The following is a 25,528-nucleotide window of genomic DNA, read 5'->3' as shown; positions in this document are numbered from 1 at the left end:
ACTCACCCAGGCTCAATTGCCCTCTCTGCTTCATGTGGAGAAGAAACTGGAACTTTGAGTCCCCACCCCACCCCCATTCCCCTGGAAGTGCCCTAGACACTGGTCTATGGAGTATTCTGGGGCATAGATATTAAGGTCAGAAGGGACCATTATGATCTACTCTGACCTCCTGCACAGTGCAGGCCACAGAATCCCACACACTCCTGCGATAAGCCTCTCACCTGTCTGAGCTATTGAAGTCCTCAAATCATGGTTTAAAGACTTCAAGGAGCAGAGAATCCTCCAGCAAGTGACCCGTTCCCCATGCTACAGAGGAAGGCAAAAAACCTCCAGGACCTCTTCCAATCTGCCATGGAGGAAAATTCCTTCCTGACCCCAAATATGGCGATCAGCTGAACCCTGAGCATATTGGCAAGATTCTCCAGCCAGATACTACAGAGAATTCTTTCCTGGGTAACTCAGATCCCACCCCATCGGGCCTATTTACCATGAATATTTAAAGATCAAATTAATTGCCAAAACCATATTATCCCATCATACATGCTTCTCATTCCCTTGTTTGAGCTGTTCTGAGAGAGAAGGACTCCATAGACCAGTGGTTAGGGCATTCTTTTGCGTGCCGGGGGGAGGAGAGAGAGACGACACACACCCAAATTCAAATCCATTCTCCACATCAGGCAGAAAGGAACTGAACCTAGGTCTCCCAACTCCCAGCTGAGAGCTCTAACCAGTGGGCACCCCACCTACTCTCCACTCCTGCCATTTTATGTGGGGTTTGGCATGCTTGGAGAACTCTGAATGGATCAGGCGCCACAGGCAAGATCAAGTAGGTATTTCCCCACCTGAGGATCCCACTGATACTTAAGTGTGAGATAAGTACCTAGGCACCTCAACGGAGGAGGCTGTGAACATGCTCACTGGCAGAAACTTGGCACCTAAGGAACTTTAGTAGAGGAAGTTTAGGTGCCTAGAGGATTAGGCAGTAGTTGAGTGGGGAATTGAAGATCTGTGTCATGTGGGGCTAGATCCACAAAAAGATTTAGGTGTCAAAATGCAGAGGATACAACAGGAGCATTGTGAATGAGCCCAGAGATGCTACCGTACTTCCAAAGAAGGACATGCATTCAAGGTTGGGCACCATTCAATTCTAGAGACAGTCCAGAGAACAAAAACAATTAGCCTAATCAAAAGTATGGAGGGCTTTAGGGTCAGATTTTTGAAAGGTACTAAGGCTCCTAGAGATGCTTCAACAGGAGTTACGTACCTAAGCAGATAAAACACCTGATTATCTGCATCAATATGTGCCTAAATACCTTTGATCTAAGGGCCAGATTTGCAGAGAGTTTGAGCTCTTCAGCTTACACAGTGTGAAGAGGAAGCGAATGACAGAGGGTGGGGGAAACCCAGCCCTTTTCATTGCCAATGCAAAGGCAGAATCCATAACCTTGGGGTTCAGGTGTGGAATGGGGAAGTGACCGGACCATTGCTGGGACAGCAATGCTATCTCATGGCTGTATGGTGGTGGAACATGGTGATTCTCGTGCACAAGGTTGGATTAACAGACCAAGGAGGAGATTTCAATTAAAAAAACCCAAAAACACTTTATTAGATGCACACAGTGGCTGGAAAGTACAGTATCCAAAATGCCAGTTCAGTCAGAGACAGATTCCAGCCCAGAAAGAGGGGATCACCCTAGTGACAGGCAGAGCCAACAAGGACATTGCAATCTCACTGCAGCCTTCCCAGTAACAGTGAGAAACCCCTATTGGTACCTGAGGAGACATCCCTCCCACCTTGTGCTGGCAGTGAATCCTCATACCACACCCTGGGGCCATTCCCTACTGGGCACTGGCAGCCCCCACAATGAGCTCTAAGAGTCCTTTGTAAACACACAAATCCTTTGGATAGTTTGCTATGCCAAGCAACTGGGCCAAGCACCAAGGAAGACACTGAATGAAAGGAAATGGAGTAGACACCTTTTGGGAGATGAGGGGAGGAAGAGGGTCCCAAACCCAGCGAGATGCCCCTCTCCAGGCTGACCGGTTTATCTGGCAGTGAAAAGTGTTAGACAGGATCAGCCAGCTGGTGAGATCTGACAGAGGCAGGAAAGCTATAACCTAGCACAGGGGTGGCCAACCTATGGCTCCAGAATCACATGCAGCTCTTCAGAAGTTAATACGCAGCTCCTCATATAGGCACCGACTCCAGGGCTGGAGCTACAGGCGCCAACTTCCCAATGTGGTGGCGTGTGCTCACTGCTCAACTCCTGGCTCTGCCCCAGGCCTTACCCCAATTCCACCCCTTCCCACCCCCTCCCCTGAGCCTATGCCCTCGCTCCTCCCACATGCCACAAAACAACTGATTGGGGGGGGAGGAGGAGGAGAGGTGCTGATTTGTGGCACTACTGGTGGGTGGGCGGTGAGGGAGCTCATGGGGGGCTGCTGACATATTACTGTGGCTCTTTGGCAGTGTACATTGGTAAACTCTGGCTCTTTCTCCGGCTCAGGTTGGTCACCCCTGACCTAGATTAACTCTTTCCAGCCCAGGGAGCAAGGCCACCCACCAAGTTTGGTCTCCACTCTTCTCATAAATACTACATCTAGGAGCATGGGCATGAGAGGGAGACAGCAGAGAAAGGAGCGCTGAAGAGAAAGGCACTTCACCTCACAATGCCAAATACGTGTACTGCTCTGTGGAGTAAAGATACCTTTAGCCTCAGACAACCACTAGGTAGTTCTGCCTAGCTCTACCAGGTGGAGCTGAAGGAGTGAGAGAGCACAGGGCTGGAGAGGCCAGACTATTTAAATATCCATTCTAGAGCAATTTAGGGGAAACAGAGGAATCTCCCATACTCCCCAGTCTGGAATGCACTGTGGCCAGGAAAAGCGGGCATTGCAGAAGGGGATCCTGGCACGGAGGAGGGGATTAGGGGTGGTGATCCCTGTGTGAAGGAAGGACTGCTGCCAGGGTATCTGTAGGTAGGAATGTGCCCTGTGGGGCAAAGGGATTGGACCATTGAGAGCAGGGGAATGCAGGCCATTGGTATGGGGGAGGAGAGGTATCAGGGGCCCACCCCACTCCAAGCCCCTCAGCGCGCAGCTTTGGCACGAGTGGTGTGACACTTCATACACAGTACGTGACCATCCAGAGGGAAGCAGCCATTCTCATCTGCCTCAATAGACAAGGGCCTCTCACAGTCCTGGGGAGGAGAAGATGAATGAAGTTCAGTGACAACTAACACTAATGTGAATGAGATGGGGGGGAGGGGGAGGAGAAGAGACAGATGCACATGGGGGACTCCCGTGGGAGGGTTGACAGGCTTGAGAACAGGACAATGCCATAGTGAGACATGGACAGGAAATGGACATAGGGAAAACGGAGGGAGATTTGGAAGAGCGGCTGGTTACCTCGCACTTATAGCACTTCATATGGAAGTTCTTCTCCAAGGCCACCACACGCACGGTCTCATCCTTTCCGGGCTCTGGCATGATGGGCTCGGCACAGACTGAGCAGCGGGGGGCATACTTCCTGCAGCACACAGAGGAGAGGAGACACTGACAACAGCAGCCTTCCCAATGGGGATCCAGTCAGAGAGGCAGCCTGGTATGGAAGAGGGCCTCCCTGCAGCAAGGATGGCGGGGGGAGGTGCGGGAGAGGGGCTCCCCTCTCTTGGGAGACTACCTACCTATGGGGCTGGCTCCTCTGGCCAGAGGCCTCCTGCCTACCTGTGATAGTCATCCACACAGTGGGGCTGATTGGCCTGGTCCACAATGAAAGAGGCTCCCTCGAGTGGGGTCTGGCACACCACACAGGTGAAGCACTGGGGATGGTATGAGTTGCCTGTGGCTTTCAGCATCCGGTCTGTGATGGTTTGTTTGCAGACACTGCACTTCTCCAGGGTACCCTAGGGAGAGGAAAGAGCAAGTGAACCAGAGACAAGAGCCCAACCCAACAGTATCCCCAGGGTGGCACACTGGACAGGAGGGGCAGCCCTCCTTCAGGCAATTGAGGGAGGGGAGACTGGGGCAGGCCAACCACACAGGGCCCTGTGCCCACTGAGAGCACAGCAGCAACCCCAAGCCCATTCCCCTTCCAGCACAGCAATGCCCCAACACCCTGGGCCCCTTCATCACTCACAGCATAGCAGTCCTCACAGAAGGGCTTCTCATCCACATTGTAGAACTGCTGCCCCTGCAGCTGCTTCTCACACTTGAAGCAGGTGAAGCACTCCACATGGAAGAGATGGTCAAGAGCACGTACAGCTGGCTGAGTTCGGGACAAGGGCCTCCGGCAGAGGCCGCACAGCTCTGCCACAGGAGGGGGGAGAGGGTTAGAGAAGGGGGATAGCCACCACAACCCAGACTGTAATACCCAGCTTCTCCATGGGGGGATCTCACTTGCCAGCACCCACCAGAAGTGGAGGCTTCTGCATGGGGTGGGTGCTCCATATCCTTCATGAGTTTCTGGGTTAGCATCTCCAGCTCCTCCACCTCTTTCATGGTCAGTGAGGTGTTTCCCCTGGGGGACTCTGAACCAGTGCCCACAGGAGCCCTGTGCTGCAGAAAGGCAGAGGAAGACATTCAGTGCCAGAGAGCATTTACTGGGGGACAGGAGCCTCCCTCCCTCCATGTTTGCACCCCCTTCCCCACTGGCACAGTATCTCTCAGGAGCACCCTGCAATGCCTGCCCCCTTCCCTGGTATCTCTGGGGAACACCCTTCTCCACATACTGCCTGCCCCCTCCCCTCAAATAAGATATAGTGAAGGCTCTTCCTTAGCTGATCCCTCTCAGATAGGAGTACTAACTTTCCTCACATTGGAGGGAATGCTGTTTCTCCCCCTCCCCGACACACTCCCTGTCACAAGCTATCTGAAGTGTGGCTCTGCTCCTTACCATGTCCTGTGGGGCAGCAGGCTGTCCTGTGGGACATGGCTTCTCCTGCACCTGAGGTCTCTCCCGCTGCTGGGCATAGGTGAAACTGGGAGGCTGGGGCCTTGGGGCCAAGCCCATAGCTGAAGGGGCTGTGAATCGGGTCTGAGCAGGGGGTGGGGCAGTAAATCTCATGGAGTTTGTGGGGACCCCAGAAGCACTGGCAGCTGGTTTGGATCCAAATTTGGGGGAGCTGGCAACCGGGGATGGAGTAAATTTGGGGGCAGGCTGGCCTGAGGTAAGAAGGTGCGCAGATGGGGCTGGTGCTTTGGACTGCGTTGCTGTGGGGTCTCTACGTTGCAGTGGGGCTGCCCAAGGTGCTGGTGCAGGGACCACATCCACTTCAGATGGTTTTGGCATGAAGCCTCCACTGGGTTTTGGGGTGAACTTAGGGGGGAAAGAAGCAGGAGCTAGGGGATCTTTAGGCACAGCCATGATTTCTATATGGCCTTTCGGGGCAGGAGGTGTTTCCAGGGGAGCTGTGGATCCTGGAGACACCTGCAAGGAGAACAGATAGGGAGAACAGACAGCCAATCAGTATTATGAAGTGATAATCCACCATGCTTTGCAGGGAGTGTTAATGCACTTCAGTATAAGGTCCTTGGAGAGTCTGCATCACTGCTTGAGGCAATCCCCAACCTCAGACACACACTGAGCTCATCCACTCCCACAGACTGAGGGAAGGCTAGAGCTGCCCTTCTTTCTTCTCCCTGACTCCACATCCCACCTCATCTATCTGGCTAACCCTTCAATCCACTAAACATCCCTGACATCTCAGTTGCAGGACTGTTTTCCCCCCTTCCAGCTATGCTCCCTCTCCCTATGGTTTATCTATTCATTTCCTACTTCAGGAACAGCTCCAGCTACCCCTTCCCCCACAATATCCCCATTCAGCCATCCCTTCTGACCCCACCTCACCCCTACTGAAACCAGCCTACCACCCCTTCCCTTCAACATGATCCATCCAGAGAGCGCAATGTACCCTAGAGGGCAGCTCCACCCGAGATTTGAAGGGGTCATTCTTCTCCATGTCATCCAGCATTGAGGACAGTGAGTCAATCTCCAGATCAATGCTATTCATCTTCCCACGCACCTGTGTCATCAACCAATGGGGGAGGAAGGAGCAATAGGACATGTTACGTGACTCACCCCTATCAGGAACAGCTGCAAACCTGGGGTCATCCCTATCCAACCCCACAGTCCTCTGCTGCAATAGAATGCTGTGAGTCTTGGATCATAGCATAATCCTACAACTCATTTTGGTTGAGAGGCAAGCTGGAGGTGATGGTGGGGGTTAGGTGCATGCTGTGGGAGCACTGTGGGCAGTACGGAATGCAGGCCCAGACAGATGGTGCCACAGTAGTGACCTCTCCAGGAACAAAGCACTCTGAAAACACTGAGGAGGTGCCTGAAGTGAGAGCTTCTCTGCTCCCAGCATCTTCCCAGTGCTGAGGTGTGCGTGCAGAAATGTTGACTCAAGGCCACACAGCCCTGCCAAGTGCCTGTATGTGTTCAGAACAGAGGGAACTAGAGTGGCCCACCTAAGAAAAGAACCCCAGACTAGCCATGGCTATACTTACCTGTGGGGCAGGTACCCCAGTCACAAGCCCCTCGTCAGCCATGGGGGGAGGGGGAGAAGGAAAAACCTCTTCTGGGGCTGGGGGGAAGGGCTCTTCGAATGGCGGTGGGGGCGGGGGGAAAGCACTGGTTGGGGAGATGACTGTCTCCTCTCCTGGAGGGGGCGGAGGTGGCAGTGGAAGTTCTGCAGGTAAGAACAAGGAAAAGAAAAAAAGGACAGGTTTTGACCATGCTTCTCCAGCAACACTCAGACAGAAGATCCAAGAGCTTGTCAGACCAGAGACACAAGAACTGTGAAACTATGGGGTCTCTAACTCTCATCCCACAGGGACCACAACCCTCACGAGCTTGGCATCACACAGACTATTCCCCAACACATTTGCCAGTGCATAGAAGACACAAACACAGCAATTGTGCACCTTGGAGAGTTACCATAGCATTTAATGTATTTTAGATGCAGACTAAGGTCAGAAGGGACAAACTGTGATCATCCAGTCTGATCTCCTGCACACTGTGATGGGGTGTGCATACCCCACACTGGGCCAGAAGGGATTAACACCACACTATGGGCAGAGGAATGATCCAAGTGCTATGCCAGTATAAAAGGGAGCAGCCCAGTCTGGACTGACTGATGGAGAGGGAGGACCTTGGTGGAGTCTCTAACTGGGAAGCCATCACAGCCCTTGCTTGCAGGAGCTAGAGATCTCAAGAACCAGACTGGATATCTGTGGCCAATGAAGCCCCAGGGATTAACCTGGGCTGAAGAGCCCAAAGACCCTGATAGCCTATGGACTACAGCTTCAGAAAGCATGGCAGAAAGTGACTCAGGGAGGGTGAGCAAGTGATATCCCCACCTGTGTGAGGTCAGCATGTTTCGTTGGGATTCCCCGCTGACCCAGTGGTGGTCCACTTTGCCACTGATAGGGCCCTGGGTTGGGGTCTGGTGGAGTTGGGTGGGCCCAGGCCCCCCTACCTGGGCTGCCACACCCCTGGTAGCAGCCCCTTGGATAATGGCTGCTAGGCCATGCGACCCTGAACCCAAGGGCTGCTGCTTTCACTCTGGCTCTTGGACCTCTATGTGGTGAGGTATGAGACAGTCAGGTAGACAGTAACCGCAGTGTCCACACACCCACTATCCACCCTGGCAGGGGAAGGGGTGTGCATATACCACCATGCATGTTTGCCCTTATTTAAATATCTCCCTTCCCAGCCATTTTGTCCTCTCTCCTCATTCTCCTGCACATGCTTCTCCAGTGCCTGATCCTCTCCCACTAGCAGGTGGCTTCCCATTTCCTCTCTTACTCCTACATAGCAGCTTCCATTAGGACAGGTTAGAGTGCCTATTCCTCATTTTCCAGTACCTTTTTAGGCACCCAGGCTTTTTGCAATGAAGAGCCTAGAAGGCTAAATAGATCAAGTCCAAGCAGATATGACCATATAACCTGCCAGCAAGTACACATGGATGACAGGTTTGGGAACCGATGCATTAGACCAGTGATTGTAAACCCTAGCTACATGTACCCCTGGGCGTATGCAGAAGTCTTCCAGGGAGTACATCAACTCCTCTAGATATTTGCCTAGTTTTACAACAGGCTACATAAAAAGCAATAGCAAAGTCAGTACAAACTAAAATTTCATACAATGAGTTGTTTATACTGCTCTATATACTATGTACTTACACTTCAGCATAATATTTATATTCCAGTTGATTTTCTAATCATATGGTAAAAGTTAGAAAGCAAGCAATTTTTCAGTACTAGTGTGCTATGACTCTTATATTTGTGTCATTTTGTTAAGCAGGCAGTTTAAGTGAGGTGAAACTTGGGGGTACACAAGACAGATCAGACTCCTGAAAGGGGTACAGTAGTCTGGAAAGATAGAGAGCCACTGCATTAGGCTATCTGGCCCATCACACAAACCAGACACTAGGGTGCTGTTGTAGGCCGCTATTCTTTTTCTGGTAGCTGAAAGAAACATTGACTTTGGGGTTAAAGTTTTCCATGCCTGGTCTCCACAAGGCCTTGAGAAACTTACCAGACACCTTCTTGACAGAGGTAGAGAAGAAAGAGGAAGGGACCCATAAGTCCAGGGATCGTGCTCTGGTGAAAAACTCCATTCCCCTCCAGTTGTTGAGGTTCTTATGAGGCAGATGTCCTCAAGCCAGCAGAGCTCAGATAAACCTGTACCCTCTTCTCCTCCCCACCTTCTACAAGAGAATAGAACTCTCCTTGCATTCTCTCCTCCCCTCAACCCAAAGCTACAAAGGCTTCTGGCTCCTGCTAGGAAAGGGAAGGCATCCACTATTATATCCCTTACCCGAAATCCACTGTGTCTATTGCTGCTTATAGTCACCCCTGACTAGCAGCATGAAATTGACCTGATTATTGTCCATTCCACTGCTGGATACAGAACTCTGAGCAGGAGCAGCAGAAGTGAAACTTTCTAGCCTTGTTGCTTTTGACTTGCTGCTGCTTGGGGAAGTTAGACTCAACCATCAGCAATATGCTGGATCACATTTGAGAGGTTCTCTTCAAAACTACAAGGGATAGGATACACCTTTTCTTAAGATTTCCTTTTAGCCAAGGTGCACCGTGAATTTGGTTTCAGAGTAGCAGCCGTGTTAGTCTGTATTCGCAAAAAGAAAAGGAGTACTTGTGGCACCTTAGAGACTAACATTTATTTGAGCATAAGCTTCCGTGAGCTACAGCTCACTGAATTTCCACTGAATGCATCCGATGAAGTGAGCTGTAGCTCACGGAAGCTTATGCTCAAATAAATGTTAGTCTCTAAGGTGCCACAAGTACTCCTTTTCTCTTTTCGTGAATTTGGTGTTATGCAGACTTGCTCTCAAGCCGCTCTCATTCTCCAAATTTCTGCCTTCATTTAAAAAAAAAAGTTTAACTGTTATGGTTGCAAAGAAAACCATGAAGATGTGATACAAACATAACCATAGCAGCATGGTCTGCTCGAGTTTACAGAGAGCCCAAAACAAGAACTCAGGGATGTGGGCACTGCCCATTCACCTAAGCCAGGGGTGGCCAACCTGTGGCTCCGGAACCACATGCAACTCCTTGTATAGGCACAGACTACAGGGCTGGAGCTACAGGCACCAACTTTCCAATGGGCTGGGGGATGCTCACTGCTCAACGCCTGGCTCTGCCACAGACCCTGCCCCCACTCCACCCCTGAATCTGCAGTGCCCTTGCTTCTCCCTTCTACCATCCCAAAGGCTCCTGCTTGCCATGAAACAGTTAATCGGGAGGTGCGGGGAGGTGCTGATTAGGGGCTGCTGATGTATTACTGTGGCTCTTTGGCAACGAACATTGCCAAAATTCTGGCTCCTTTTCAGCCTCAGGTTGGCCAACCCTGATCTAAGCATCTGTTAAAGTATCAATCGGTATTGAAGTTAACTGTCACTGTTAACTCTTTCACTGCTCAAAGCATGTAAAAAACAAAAAGGATCTACTCTGAGTGACAAACTCATTTTGGCACCACAAGTTAGTAGATACCATTTGTTTTTTCCCCTCCCTGTTCAAGGAGCGGGACCCACTGCACCCAGAAGAGCTCATGGAAGGAGCCAGGTACAGAAAGCCCAGTGGAACACGTGATCATATTCTGAACATCTGCATAGTCTATTGCTAGAACCATCTCATTTTCTCCTCAAGAGGGCAGAGCTTATTTTTGTAGCTAGAGCATGAGAAAGTACCACCACCTTCACCCCGAACCTGCAATTTGACCCCCAACTCAGGGAAAGCTTCCTGCTTGCCACCAGCAAATGGAATTTTCAAACCTTGGTTTCTGCATGCGTGCACACACCGCCCCCGCAACTGAATGGAAAGTTCAAGCAAAGTCCATTTAGCTGTTTCAGCTGGAGAAGGAAAGATAATGCTGGAAGATTGAATGCAAAAAAAAATAGTTGCTCAACCACCACAAAGCAGTTTGCAAAATGGAACCAAGATCTGCCAGGATGGTAGGTGCAGTACCAGGACAGATTATGAATTAGCCACCAAAATGGCTTCATACCATTATTCATAAAGGATTAATTGGTTAGTTACTGCACCTACACTAGCTTGATCTTAATCCTAAATAGTAGATATGAGAGAATTCTTATAGCAATATTTACTTGCCATGTTGCATAGAAGCAGCATTTTCTCTTCCCATTTAACATTATACTACTAGTGTTTTTTGTGTACTACTAGTTGAGTCTGTCTGTGCAGCATGGCTGAGTTTCATAGACTTTAAGGCCAGAAGAGACCATCAAATCATCTAGTCTGACCTCCTCTATAAAAACAGGCCACAGAAGTTGATACAGTTAACACTGCATTACTTAATTTTGTATTTAGTTTCCACATTAACATGGTATTTTCTCTTTACTCTCTCTCCATAACACAAAGGCAGTGTCTCTCCACAATTAAGCTTCAAAATTCACAAAACCAATCTGCATGAAGTCTGTCTTTGGCCTCTTGCCCTTAGACTTTTGTTGCAAGTTTGAGTGAATCAGAGAGGAAATTTATAGATAGGGAAGTTACGTGAAAAAAGCTTCCTAGAATATCAGGATTGAAAGGGACTTCAGGAGGTCATTTAGTCCAACTCCCTGCTCGAAGCAGGGCCATTCCCAAACTAAATCATCCCAGCCAGGGCTTTGTCAAGCCTGACCTTGAAAACCTCTAAGGAAGGTGATTCCACCACCTCCCTAGGTAACCCATTCCAGTGCTTCACCACCCTCCTAGTGAAAATCTTTTTCCTAATGTCCAACCTAAACCTCCCCCACTGCACCTTGAGACCATTACTCCTTGTTCTGTCATCTGCTACCTGCTACCGTTGAGAACAGTTAGATCCATCCTCTTTGGAACCCCTCCCCCCTCTTCAGGTAGTTGAAAGCAGCTATCAAATCCCCCTTCATTCTTCTCTTCCGCAGAAGAAATAATCCCAGTTCCCTCAGCCTCTCCTCATAAGTCATGTGCTCCAGGCCCCTAATTACTTTTGTTGCCCTCCATTGGACTCTTTACAAGAAGGATGTGGAAAAATTGGAGTGTGGGGTGCAAAACTGGACACAGTACTCCAGATGAGGCCTCACCAATGTCGAACAGAGGTGAATGATCATGTCCCTCGATCTGCTGGCAATGCCCCTACTTATACAGCCCAAAATGCCATTAGCCTTATTGGCAACAAGGGCACACTGTTGACTCATATCCAGCTTCTCACCCACTGTAACCCTTACGTCCTTTTCCGCAGAACTGCTGCCGAGCCATTCGGTCCCTAGTCTGCAGCAGTGCATGGGATTCTTCCGTCCTAAGTTCAGAACACTTGTCCTTTTTGAACCTCAGATTTCTTTTGGCCCAATCCTCTAATTTGTCTAGGGCCCTCTGTATCCTATCCCTACCCTCCAGCATATCTACAACTCCTCCCAGTTTAGTGTCATCTGAAAACTTGCTGAGGGTGCAATCCATGCCATCTTCCAGACAATTAATGAAGATATTGAACAAAACCGGTCCCAGGACCGACCCTTGGGGCACTCCGCTTGATACCAGCTGCCAACTAGACGTGGAGCCATTGATCAATACCCGTTGAGCCCGACGATCTAGCCAGCTTTTATCCACCTTATAGTCCATTCATCCAGCCCATACTTCTTTAACTTGCTGGCAAGAATACTGTGGGAGATTGTGTCAAAAGCTTTGCTAAAGTCAAGGAATAGCACATTCACTGCTTTCTCATCCACAGAGCCAGTTATCTCATCATAGAAGGCAATTAAGTCATTCCTGACTAACCTGTCCTTGGGAAATCCATGCTGAGTGTTCCTGACCACTTTCCTCTCCTTCAAGTGCTTCAGAATTGATCCCTTGAGGATCTGCTCCATGATTTTTCCAGGGACTCAGGTGAGGCTGACTGGCCTGTAGCTCCCCATATCCTCCTCCTTCCTTTTTTCAGGATAGGCAATGCATTAGCCTTTTTCCAGTGGTCCGGGACCTCCCCCGATCACCATGAGTTTTCAAAGATAATGGCCAATGGCTCTGCAATCACATCCGCCAACTCCTTTAGCACCCTCAGATGCAGAGCATCCGGTCCCGTGGACTTGTGCTCGTCCAGCTTTTCTAAATGGTCCCAAACCACTTTTCTCTCCACAGAGGGCTGGTCACCTCCTCCCCATGCTGTGGTGCCCAGTGCAGCAGTCTGGGAGCTGACCTTGTTCGTGAAGACAGAGGCAAAAAAAGCATTGTGTACATTAGCTTTTTCCACATCCTCTGTCACTAGGTTGCCTCCCTCATTCAGTAAGGGGCCCACACTTTCCTTGACTTTCTTCTTGTTGCTAACATACCTGTAGAAACCCTTCACATCTCTTGCTAGCTGCAACTCCAAGTGTCATTTGGCCTTCCTGATTTCACTCCTGTATGCCTGAGCAATATTTGTATATTCCGCGCTGGTCATTTGTCCAATCTTCCACTTCTTGTAAGAGTCATTTTTGTGTTTAAGATCAGCAAGGATTTCACTGTTAAGCCAAGCTGGTCGCCTGCCATATTTACTATTCTTTCTACACATCGGGATGGTTTGTTCCTGTAACCTCAATAAGGATTCTTTAAAATACAGCTAGCTCTCCTGGACTCCTTTCTCCCTCATGTTATTCTCCCAGGGGATCCTGCCCATCAGTTTCCTGAGGGAGTCAAAGTCTGCTTTTCTGAAGTCCAGGGTCCATATTCTGCTGCTCTCCTTTCTTCCCTGTGTCAGGAACCTGACCTCGACCATCTCATGGTCACTGCCTCCCAGGTTCCCATCCACTTTTGCTTCCCCTACTAATTCTTCCCAGTTTGTGAGCAGCAGGTCAAGAAGAGCTCTGCCCCTAGTTGGTTCCTCCAGCACTTGCACCAGGAAATTGTCCCCTACATTTTCCAAAAACTTCCTGGATTGTCTGTGCACTGCTGTATTGCTCTCCCAGCAGATATCAGGGTGATTGAAGTCTCCCATGAGAACCAGGGCCTGTGATCTAGTAACTTCTGTTAGATGCCAGAAGAAAGCCTTGTCCAGCTCATCCCCCTGGCTTGGTGGTCTATAGCAGACTCCCACCACGACATCACCCTTGTTGCTCACACTTCTAAACTTAATCCAGACACACAGGTTTTTCTGCAGTTTCATACCGGAGCTCTGAGCAGTCATACTGTTCTTACATACAGTGCAACTCCCCCACCTTTTCTGCCCTGCCTGTCCTTCCTGAACAGTTTATATCCATCCATGACAGTACTCCAGTCACACGAGTTATCCCACCAAGTCTCAGTTATGCCAATCACATCATAATTCCTTGACTCTGCCAGGACTTCCAGTTCTCCCTGCTTGTTTCCCAGGCTTCTTGCATTTGTGTATAGGCACTTGAGATAACTTGCTGTTTGTCCTGCTTTCTTAGTATGAGGCAGGAGCCCTCCCCTCATGCACGCTCCTGCTCGTGCTTCCTCCTGGTATCCCACTTCCCCACTTACCTCAGGGCTTTGGTCTCCTTCCCCCGGTGAACCTAGTTTAAAGCCCTCCTCACTAGGTTAGCCAGCCTGCTTGCGAAGATGCCCTCTCTTCGTTAGGTGGAGCCCAATCCTCTCCAGACTCTTAAGGTCTGGAGAGTATTGGGTGTTTTATAATCACCCTGCCATTTTCAAGCAGCCATCTTGTTTGGACAGGAACACAGACATCTAGTGGCCAAAGAGAAAGCTGGAAGCCAGCAATACACAAGATCTAGTCCCAGCCTTGTCACAATAGGTGGGCCCTAACAAGGCACCTTTGGATTTATACAGCTCCTTTCCAAGGACTCACTATGTGATTTACAAACAGCCAGACTCCAGAAAAAGGGAGTTTCACAGTCCACGGAGTGGATATCCCTGTTTCCCAGCTGGGGAAAAAGGGTCTGAAGCAGTGCCTTGTCCAAGTGTGCCCATGGCAGAAGTGGGAACACAAAGGTCTCTAGACTCTCAGTTCAGAGATTAATAAATAAAGCCACGTTGCCTATTATGAAAGTCATTTTACCTTTCAGCATCAGTTTCCTCCTCAGTAAAATGGGGAGAACAGCTACCTCACAAAGCAGTACTAAGGATTCAAGTCTATCCAATCTTCATGTTTGTGCAGAATTTTGAACACACTGAAATAGGACTCCACAGCAGAGAAATGGATAGATAAGAATATATATAGTGAGCACCCATCTTCACTGAAGTTAGAGTAGTGTTTAAAAAAGTTTTAACCAGTCCAATTAAAAGTCCCCTTCCTGCTCAGGTTTTGCTGTTTAGTGTCACAATTTTCACTAGTTCTCTAGTCACCAGAGTCTCCTAAGCTAGACAGGGCCTGAATTCCCAGACAAAAGAAATAAGCACGGAGGGAGAGAAGAGGGAGAAACAACAAAAAACCTTCCATTTTTTCCCCAGAGGGAAAGCATTTCAGGCCTCCTTTATCCCCTATAAAGTAACAAAGAAAGGGTACAAAGCTCATTTTTCACCACGCTCTGCAGGTCTACTTTAAAAATGTAACCTTGAGTTTCCCAGCATGTACCACCCTTTAAAAAAAATACAATATTCTGTTCAAGTTCTTCCCTCCCCACAGCCCGAGCCCAGAGCTATAGTACTGCATCAGGAACATAACCCAATGAAGTAGCATCTGATATAGACAACAGCTCAACCACCATCTATCCAGTCACCTCCATGCAGCAAAGCACCACCGTGGGGCATTGAGATCACTACTTACTCAGAAGGAAGAAAGCACATCCCCAATTTTCTTATCCTCCCATTAAGCAACTGCCCCATTCTACTCGGGGGGGGAGGGATAGCTCAGTGGTTTGAGCATTGGCCTGCTAAACCCAGGGTTGTGAGTTCAATCCTTGAGGGGGCCATTTAGGGATCTGGGGCAAAAATTGGGGATTGGTTCTGCTTTGAGCAGGGGGTTGGACTAGATGACCTCCTGAGGTCCCTTCCAACCCTGATATTCTATGATTCTATGATTCCTACTTAGTATTCACAACTGGACAACACCACAGCTTCCTAAAGCCGGATGAAGAGCAGCTACAGGATAGGCTGCTACCAACCTAATGTTTCCCAATGTAGTCAGTGTCTTTTACTGCAATGACAGACCACACACTGCAAGCCATCATCTCCACAGACATTCTGAGCTGGCTGCAGCACACAACTTGCATATACCTGAAGAGATACCGAAGCCACAGAAGGCTGAATTCAGGAACAGGGACTGAGCATTTCAGTAGGGCAAATTAACAGAAGAAACTCAGAAGGCAAGAGAAAAAGTTCCTCATCTCAGTTCCTCATTCTGACTACCAATGAAAAGCTAGTGGGGGGGCCTAATCCTGCTCTCATTTTACCAGTGGAGTACGGTCGGGAACAGCACTGAAGTCAATGCAGATACACTGCCAAAAAATGGAGGGGGGGCAGCACACAGCAAGTTTTTCCATTACCACCTATCTCCTCTGTGGCTGTGTGTCTTAACCAGGAATTAAAGATGGTGTTAGAACATCAGTTAGGCTGCCTGCTAGACTAACTTGGCCAGCTAGCGAACATTAAAGTTGACATTATCTTGTCTACACTACCTTTTAGAAGATGGTGGCTAACATCACACCACCTATCCTAGTCGAGACAAACCCAGTGACACTGTGGTGATATACAGGGATGTCAAGAAGGAGAATGTGGGTAGTAAAGATACTCCTAGTGGCTTGTGCTGGCCAGGTCTAGCATGGAGGCTAAATCACCAGGTGGTCTTAGAGGAGTGAAAAGGGCCCCAACAGGGATCAAAAGCTAAAGTAAAAGCTATATTTGCACCAGAACCCTGCCCAGAAAAGAAACACAAACAACAACAACAAAAAATACCACACACACCCCACAAGAGAAAACAAAACCCAGGGAGGCAAACTGCTACGTCTCACTTCTTGTTTATGGCAGCTCCCATCTGTCCCTGCAACTACTCCACCCACTCAGGCAGGGTATGCACAATGGTGAAATGGCAGGAAGTGAGTGAGACCAAAGGGGAAGAGCTTTCACAATCTGAGACAAGCTACAGAGTGAGGTAAGGGATGAATCACAGATATGGAAGACAGTGTGAGCCATCCCACAGTGAGCCAAGCTGGGGGATTCTTCCCTGCAATATAACTGCCCCCTACACTGATATTTATGGTATTCCTACAGACTCTGGTGAGAGACCAGAATCTCTCCGCCCCCTTTCCTCTTGGGGAGGAAGATGCTATGCATGCCTAGATCAAAGTGATCAGAATAGTTTCCTCCTGTTTCCTCCTCCCCCCCCAAACACACACACCCCTTTGTAGCTCGCTCTGGAGTCCTGCCACCCTCCCAGTGTGAGCACCCATCTATTCTTCATAGCAAGTTGCTTATTCATTGTTTAGACCAGGCACAGACCATATGCACTGAGAACGCAGGAATGCACATAAGCTCCCACAGATGGAGCAAGTAATAAGTTATGTATATCACATACCTTCAGCAAGCAAAGGTGCTGCAGCTGGTGGGATCTCCCCCACTTTCCCTATCCGAGCACATTGGGCACCAGCCCCAGAAGGCTGGGGCAGTGGCAGATCTGAGGCACTCCCAGGTACAGCACCCCCAGCCTTGAATGGGTTCATTTTGGGCTTAGGGGCAACCACTGGTGCAAACTTCTTCTGCGGGTTGTAGAAAGTTGGGGTGGAAATATTGATGCTGACTGTGGAAGTCATGCGAGTCCCCGGGCTACCAGATGATGCCATCTTGCTGCTCAGCACCTGGGGGCCAGGAGGAGAGTGGAGACACAGACATGAGATCAGACATGACCCTGCAAGGGAAAACAAATCTGGAGAAAGGCATAGCAGGAAACAGAATTGGAGGGTGGGTGCACCTGAGTGAGATTTGAGGGACATGAGTAGAGCTTGGATGCCCCCAGGACTGGGAGACAAATATGTTTTGAAGTAAGAAATACTGTCTAACCCAGAGGCAAACCCTTAACAAGTGCTTCTCCCTGGGATGCAGGGGAGGAACAACTGGCCAAAGCACCAATAAACTCTCTCCACCTTCAGCCCTTTTCTGAATGGGATTAACAAACATGGAGGGGTCGGGGGGGGGGGGAGGCAGTAATTATAAACTGAGAGAAGGACAAAGCTGGGATCAATGCAGAAGAGAGCTGCTCGAGAAGTCAGCCTTCTGCAGATGGCTCAGATCCCCACACCTCAGACTGGAGCCCCCCCCCACCAAGAGGCAGCTTTAGCATCTCTCACATCACACCACCACCCATAAGCTCGGGGCTTCAGGAGGGTGTGTCACCACTGCATCCCCACCAACTCTGTCTGTCCACCTCTCCCAATCCTCTCCTCACAACCCCACCCCCATCCTTTTACCTGTAGACCCTCAGCCCTCTCTGGTCAGGGGGAAGCTCCGACAGCTGCAGCACAAGCAGAACAAAGGGAAGCCTGGGCGATTCCATAAGGTCACACATTCCCCAGCCAAGCCCTTTGTCTTGCTGTCATTTCTGTCTTGCTGTCCCTTCCTGTCATTGTAGCAATAAGCAAGAGCTCCTACAGCATCCTCAATGGCCGCAACGGCTGCCTGCCCTGCCCCCGCCCCTTCCTGCAGGAAGCAGCTCCTGGATCCAGCCAGCCTCACTAACACATTCCTAGAGTCATTCCCTCCCAGCCCCTGCTGTATAGAGCAGGAGCGAGCAAACTTTTTGGCCTGAGGGCCACATTGGGTTTCCAAAATTGTATAGAGGGCCGGTTAGGGGAGGCTGTGTCTCCCCAAACAGCCAGGCATGGCCTGGCCCCTGCCTCCTATCAGACCCCCCCTTCCCCCCCACTCCAACGGCTCCCCCAGGACTCCTGCCCCATCAAACCCCCCTGCTCCCTGACCACCCCGGACACCCCACCCCTGACTGCCCCCTGCCACCCCATCCCTGACTGCCCCCCCCGAACTTCTGCCCCATCCAACCCCCCTGTTCCCTGCCCTTGTCCGCCACAACCCCTATCCACACCCCCCGAACTCCCCTGACCTCTATCCAACCCCCACTCCCCCCTTACCGTGCTGCCTGGAGGCCGGTGGCTTGCGGCGCTACAGCCGCACCACCCAGAGCACCGGGTCAGGCCGTGGCTCTGCGACTGCGCTGCCCGGCTGCCCAGAGCATTGTGCCAGTGGCTTGGCACAGAGGCTGCAGGGGAGGGGGGGGAACAGCAGGGGAGGGGGGGGAACAGCAGGGGAGGGGCCGGGGACTAGCCTCCCAGGCTAGGAGCTCAGGGGCCAGGCAGAAGGGTTCCACGGGCCATAGTTTGCCCACCTCTGGTATAGATGCTGCCCTAAAGCCAGCCCATCCATGGCCTGGCCTCAGGGTGCCGCATAGCACAGCACAGCACGCAGCACTTTCCTGTTTGCCGCAGAATATGCTCACAGGTCCATCCTACCAATGGTGTCTTCCTAGGGTCTAGGTCAGTGGTTCTCAAACTTTTGTACTGGTGACCCCTTTCACATAGCAAGCTTCCAAATGCAGCCCCCCTCTTATAAATTAAAAATACTTTTATATATTTAACACCATTATAAATGCCAGAGGCAAAGCAGGGTTCCCAGCAAGGTTGATACCTCACAACCCCCCTGAAGGGTCCCGACCCCTAGTTTGAGAATCCCTGGTCTAGCTAGAGTACAGCAAGCTGCATATTTCCACCCCCAGGATCAGGGCCCAGCCATGTCCTGAAAAGCGAGTTCTCGAAGGCTTGTATGTGGCGAACTTGGAACTCCCTGAAACACTCCCCATCTCCTGCCCCATCCTCCCCCCACCCCCCAAACCACCACTCATGTTGCCCTCAGGATGTTTCCAAACTCACAACAGCCAGGAGCTATTGACAATCTCCTGATAAGAGCCCAGATGTCTAAGATTTCTCCCCATGCTGGTATCCAGGCCAGAGAGGCACTAAGTTTATCATGCTGACCGCACACAGTAATGCTCCCAATGGTAGAGAGGCAAGTATGCCAGCATTTGGACTTAGTTTGTTTTGAACAACATTCTTCTACAGTGCCTGCTGCTGCACTGTCAGCATGGATGATGATGGGCTGCTGTAACAACAGGACGTCCTCCTGCAGCTATTCCACAGTGCTGCTATCACTGAGGAGACATACGTGGGCCACTTACCCATACAAGTTCTCGAAGTTGTGGGGTACTCTGATACCTCAGATACTGTATTTGAGTTAGTTGTTATATTGGAACCAATCCTCACCAGCCCTCCCTCTCCCCTCCACCCCCTATATCATACTTACATCCAGCTGAGGGTCAGGGAGGGAAGAAGAATCATCAGCATTGACTAAGGGCAAATCTATACTGGCAATGTTAAAGCCATGTTAAAGCACTACCCCAAGCAAGAAAGTTGCAGTGCTGTAAAGTGCCAATGTAGACAAGCCCTAAGTGTCTGAAACTACAAGACCTTATTCTTCCCCCCAAGGTCAGGCACTGGGCATATCAACCATCCATAAGGGTGCTGGGGAGTAGATTACCAAATGTTAAGCCCAGAAGGGGCCTTACCATCTTCCAAGGTTCCTTCCCCCCTCTGAACTCTAGGGTACAGATGTGCGGACCTGCATGAAAAACCCCCTAAGCTTATTTTTACCAGCTTAGGTTAAAATTTCCAAGGTACAAACTATTTTACCTTTTGACCCTGGACCTTAAATGCTTGGTGGTGGCAGCAATAACAAATATAACAGGGAAAGAGCCCACTTGGAAACGTCTTTCCCTCGAAAATCCTCCCAAACCCTACACCCCCTTTCCTGGGGAAGGATTGATAAAAATCCTCGCCAATTTGTATAGGTGAGCACAGACCTAAACCCTTGGATCTTAAGAACAATGAAACAACAACCAGGTTCTTAAAAGAAGGAATTTTAATTGAAGAAAAAGTAAAAGAATCACCTCTGTAAAATCAGGATGGTAAATACCTTACAAGGTAATCAGATTCCAAACATAGAGAATCCCTCTAGGCAAAACCTTAAGTTACAAAAAGACACAAAAACAGGAATATACATTCCATTCAGCACAACTTATTTTATCAGCCATTTAAACAAATCAGAATCTAACACATATCTAACTAGATTGCTTACTGACTTTTTACAGGAGTTCTGACCTGCATTCCTGCTCTGGTCCCAGCAAAAGCAACACAGACAGAGCTAACCCTTTGTTGCTCCCCCGCCAGCTTTGAAAGTATCTTGTCTCCTCATTGGTCATTGTGGTCAGGTGCCAGAGAGGTTATCTTAGCTTCTTAACCCTTTACAGGTTAAAGTTTTTTCCTTTGGCCAAGAGGGATTTAAAGATGTTTACCCTTCCCTTTATATTTATGACACCATCATTATTGGGACCTTCCGCATAACAGATCATAGACTCTCACCCAGTGATTCTGCTTCTAACTAATTTCCACTTGAGCTAAGGCATATCATTTTGAAAGATATCCAGTCTTCATTTAAAGACACCAAGTGACGGTGAATACACCATGTACTCTGGTAAACTGTTCCAATGGTTAATTACCAGCCACTGGGTCTTGTTATGCCTTTATGGGCTAGTTTAAAGTGTCCTCCGACATGAAAAATCCTCTCCCCTTGTCGGCACTTAAAGATGACATCCTAGTCACCTCATGATCATACTCTATAATGGGGCTGGTCTTTATAGAGATGGATTGTGGGACATCTGCTGCTTCATGCAGATACCTTAGTTTCATTACCAGCAGCTGTTCCCATCTCCCTGACCCCAGAGCAGTCCTTTTCCCCATATACTCTCTCTAGCCCAAAGCCTCTCTCTCCTCACAGCAGCCTCCCTCCTACAGCTGCCCCTGTCTGTCCCAAGTTCTGCTTAAAAAACAGCATGAAAGCATATCTTCTGTTTGTCCACCAGCCACCCTATAGCCTAGAGGGAAGCGAAAACGGAGATGCCAGGGACTGGCCTTCCTCTCCTCCCCCTATCCAGGCTATGGTTCCGCCACAGTTCTACTGGTATCCATCAATCCTGACCTGCAGCTCCCCGATTATGAAATGTGCATTAACAGGGTCCTGTTATTCAAGCATACCAAAAAAAAAAAAAAAGTACTGAGGGTGTGTCACTGGGCAAGTCTGAGCCTAAATTAGTTATCAGACCTCCCTCAAAGAAAGATATTTCCTGACATCTACATCAATGAGAAGATGTAGCCACAGACGCTAATGACACCAAAGCCTCAAGCAAGGGCTATGTATGACCTGTCTCTACTGATTAGGGGCAGAAATTAAGATTTAGATCCTTTCACTGGCCATAGTTGCACTGGTTACATGAAAGCAATCCATTTTAAGGCATCACAGACTGCTCTGTTTTCTATGCAAGTGCTGTAGACCCCTGACCTAAACCATACCTACTCAGTGACCACCAACTCTGGGAAGGGAAACTAACCAACTCTTTCTTAGGCTTCTGCCTCCATGGGCCAGTCTCCAGTGCATCCCACTCTCAAGTAGGGAAGGGAACATGGAAAGAGAGACCCACCCTAACATCCTCCAAAATTATTCCTTCCCTATGAAGCAGGGGTTCGTGACCCTATTTTTATGGGGTCGCCAGGGCTGGCTTAGACTTGCTGGGGCCCGGGCCAAAGCCCAAGCCCAAGCCCACAGGGCTGAAGCTGCAGCCTGAGGACTTTAGCTCTGGGTGGTAGGGCTCAGGTTATAAGTCCCATGCCTAGGGCTGAAGCCCTTGGGTTTTGAAACTCAGGTGGGCTCAGGCTTCAGTTTTCCCATCCTGGGGTCGTGTAGTAATTTTTGATGTCAGAAGGGGGTCACAGTGCAATGAAGTTTGAGAACCCCTGCTATGTAGGATATCAATTCAGACCAAGCAGGGAGTATTGGGTGGGAGGAGGGGTAATGTTTTAGAATTGCCACAACCCAGTAACTCTGGCAACTGCACCCACAGAGTCACAGGCCTCCTCCAAATGGAAAGTGGAGAAAGGGGATGTGCTATTAAAAATATGAAGTGAAAGAATCAAGCTGATTTACAAAAAACCCAAAAACTGAAGGATTTTGTTTTGTTTTTAATTAAACAAAGAGCCACATGCATTTCCACCCCTTCAAACTCTGGTTAATCCTGCAAACTTTTTTGCTTGGTTGGCAAAAAAAAGTTACAAAGCCCCAGCAACAAAGTCATTTATTTTTCAAGCAGCTGGTGTTTCCCTGTTCAACCACCACCCCCATTCTTTTGCCCAGTGACCCCCACTTCCCTTCCCCCACCAGTAAATTCATTCCAGTCACTAAACCCGGCATGTAAATTGTAGTCAAGAATCGGACCGGGGAAAGGGGAACTTTCAAAGCTACGAGCCAGGCCTGGAGTGAATCTGTAACACACACATAACTAAATACCGCCCCCCGTCTTCCTCTCTGCACAGCAGGAAAGGAACATGCAAACATATTTCATACTCCAGGCAGTCACAAATTTGCAGGCACAAGTATCTTCAGATCCCCGCCCAGGAAGGCAGAGGAGAAATGAAGCAGTTCCCAAAAGTGTTACAGGTTCTTTCCCCACCTAAACACATCTGGAAAAGGCTCTAGAGCGGGTCTCACACACACTAGAAGAATGTCTCAACTCAAACCAGCCAGCGGAGCCCCTTCTCCTCCCCCCATTGCTAAACCTTTACAAAGGAAAGGAGGCGACTTGGAAGATATTTCATTTTGATGGGGAGGGGAGGAACGTACCCAACTAAAAGTTGGCAAGTAGTTTGTCAGGCTTTCAAAAATTTGAGGCTCCCACGGAAAATAGGTCGGGGACACAGACACGTCAAACCCATAAATTTAACGCTAAATACGGTCCCAAGCTGTGCAACCAGCATAAACCACAAAACACAACAGCAAGTTCAGCCTCTCATCCGCAGTGGGTGTGGTAGGAAATTGGGGGGTGGGGTTCCCTGATCAACAAACATGCATTTAGTTTCTGAGCATAAAGCTACAATAAAACTAATAAACTTCTCCAAGGGGAGCGTGGGGGAAGAGGACTCACCTTTGGGGAGAAGTTCAGGAAGAGAAGGGTGGCGTCCCTTGGACTAAAAGTTTGCTGCTGCTTGTAAAGTCTCTAGTGCTGCTGGAACACAAGCCCAGCTTCACTCCTTCCTCCCCGTAGCTGAGCGTCCTGCTCTCTCTGCCCCCTGCGCTCCACTCTGGACTTGCTTCAGTTTCATGTCTGCCAAAAAGGGGAGGGGGGAGGAAGAGGAGTGGCTCTAGGTAGAGTTACCAGGCCTAAGGACTTCCCTAACATCTAGCAAAAAGGCCTCGCCCAAGCGAAGCTGTTTGACCATAAAAGGAGAGAGGCTATGTGAACAGCTGAGCTCACTCACCAGGGAATGTGGCAATGAGGTAACGGGGGAGGATGAATTCACTAGACAGGGCTGTTGGGGGGAAAACAGCAACTCTCCCACTCTTAAAATCAGCATCTCATTATCTTTCCCCCTTTCCCTCTGTGTTTTCAAGGGATGGAGGTGTTAGTTTTCTGTCCTATTGCTGCTTATGGAAGGCCCATATTTCATACCCTTTCTGCTTTCTTTCTATTCCTGGATTTTCTCTTCCCCCCGAGATTTGTCAGGCCTCTTAATCCTGCTTCCCAGCCCCTTCCAATCCACTCCTGTCTTCTTCCCCCCAGCTCAGTCAAAGCCCCTCAGTTTAGGCTTCCCCCTGCTGGCTTTTGTTTTATCTCTTGCTCCAGAATGGGAACTGCCTCCTTCTTTTTCAGCAGCTGGTGTTTTCCCTGTGTCAACCCCCACCCCATTCCTTCACCCAGTGACCCCCACTTTTCCCTCACCCACCAGTGACTTCATTTCCACTAAACCCTACATGTAAGGAGAAACTTGGCAGTTCTGGTGAGTCAGGGTCCCTCTCAGTCTCTTCCCCACCCCCTCCCCACAGCAACCAGCTGCAAGAGAATGTGACTCAGACTTTCCCAATCCTACAGGCACTGTTTTTTTAAAAAAACAACCAAACCCACAATACTGCAAGTAATGTAATTCCTCATTTACTCAGTACTGGACAGGACCTTATCCCAAACCCCAGCACCCAAACAGACCACTTAACTCCCTGGTGACATGCTCTCACAGGCCACACAGCTCTACTGATGCCCCTCACTCCTAACATAGCCATGATGCAATCCTCTGGCTATTCCAGTTTTGTGCTTTGCAAATTGTACCTACTGATCTGTAGGATCCACATTATTCCCAAATCCATTCCAGTATTACCTATTAGGTTTTGTTTTTAATCTGAGCATGGATACAGTGCTTAATACTGTACCTCACACAGAAGAAGATCTGGTCCCTGCATCAAGGAGTTTAAAATAGAAATTTCCTATCTTTGGTGTTCTCTTTCCCTGAGCCCTTCTTTTTGCAGGGCAGCCTCCCTAAACCTATTGCTTCCAAGTAGGGAGCCAAGGGGGAATTCCTGTTCTTTATGTAATCACCATACTTTCACCTTGGAATCTGGCCATGATATTGGGCTTTCTGCCCTCCTGTTGCCAAATTTCCAGAGGTTACTTACTCTTTGCAATGCTCAGAGGATTTAGGACATATCTACACTGGGGTATTTATCCACCTATTACACTGATGTAGCTGCCACAGTGCACACCCCTAGTGGTGCATGGGACTTTCATTGGTGCAGCTTGTCTGGGGTAAAAGGCACTAGTTCAAATCCCAGTTTACACTGGTACAAAGTGTCTGAACTAGGGATTTGTACTGATGCAGCTATGTTGGTGTAGCTACAAGAGTGTCTAAAAACTCTAACACAGACAAACCCTTAATTGTACATGTCATGTGAAACATGACACCTCCACTATTGTGTAGCCTGAGCAAGTCACTGCATTTCTCTGTGCCTCAATTTTCCTGTTGGTGAAATGGGACTAACTATACTGATTATCTCTTATACAAGTGCTGAGTATTGTTATTATGATACTACAAGTGCAGACATGTCAGGAGACCCGTTTACAATCTGGTTGTCCCCAGACACAGTTCATGCACCATGTGATTTTGTAGGATATATGAGCTAGCTATGATAACAGAGTTCCAGCCCAA

General features: G+C 49.2%; 1 protein-coding gene across 3 annotated transcripts; it reads right to left on the bottom strand.

Annotated features, from left to right (window-relative positions):
- Nucleotides 1–1,583: 1,583 nt before the first annotated feature.
- On the bottom strand, nucleotides 1,584–23,678 carry ZYX (zyxin). Of its 3 annotated transcripts, none has more exons than XM_048821622.2 (10): nucleotides 23,479–23,678; nucleotides 16,963–17,242; nucleotides 6,510–6,691; nucleotides 5,912–6,022; nucleotides 4,894–5,427; nucleotides 4,412–4,556; nucleotides 4,138–4,307; nucleotides 3,726–3,904; nucleotides 3,408–3,528; nucleotides 1,584–3,199 (listed from the first exon to the last, which is right to left on the bottom strand). In XM_048821622.2, exons 2-10 carry the CDS (start codon nucleotides 17,225–17,227, stop codon nucleotides 3,089–3,091), a joined length of 1,818 nt encoding a protein of 605 aa, XP_048677579.1. In that variant the 5' UTR covers nucleotides 17,228–17,242; nucleotides 23,479–23,678; the 3' UTR covers nucleotides 1,584–3,088. The 3 variants fall into 3 exon arrangements, with proteins under 3 accessions (XP_048677579.1, XP_048677586.1, XP_048677596.1); XM_048821629.2 differs by lacking the exon at nucleotides 23,479–23,678 and adding an exon at nucleotides 17,852–18,067; XM_048821639.2 differs by lacking the exon at nucleotides 5,912–6,022.
- Between the last annotated feature and the right edge of the window lie 1,850 nt (nucleotides 23,679–25,528).

The sequence above is a fragment of the Caretta caretta genome, chromosome 1, assembly GCF_965140235.1.
Source record: "Caretta caretta isolate rCarCar2 chromosome 1, rCarCar1.hap1, whole genome shotgun sequence".
NCBI lineage: Eukaryota > Metazoa > Chordata > Testudines > Cheloniidae > Caretta > Caretta caretta.
This window is presented reverse-complemented; position numbering and strand designations above follow the sequence as displayed.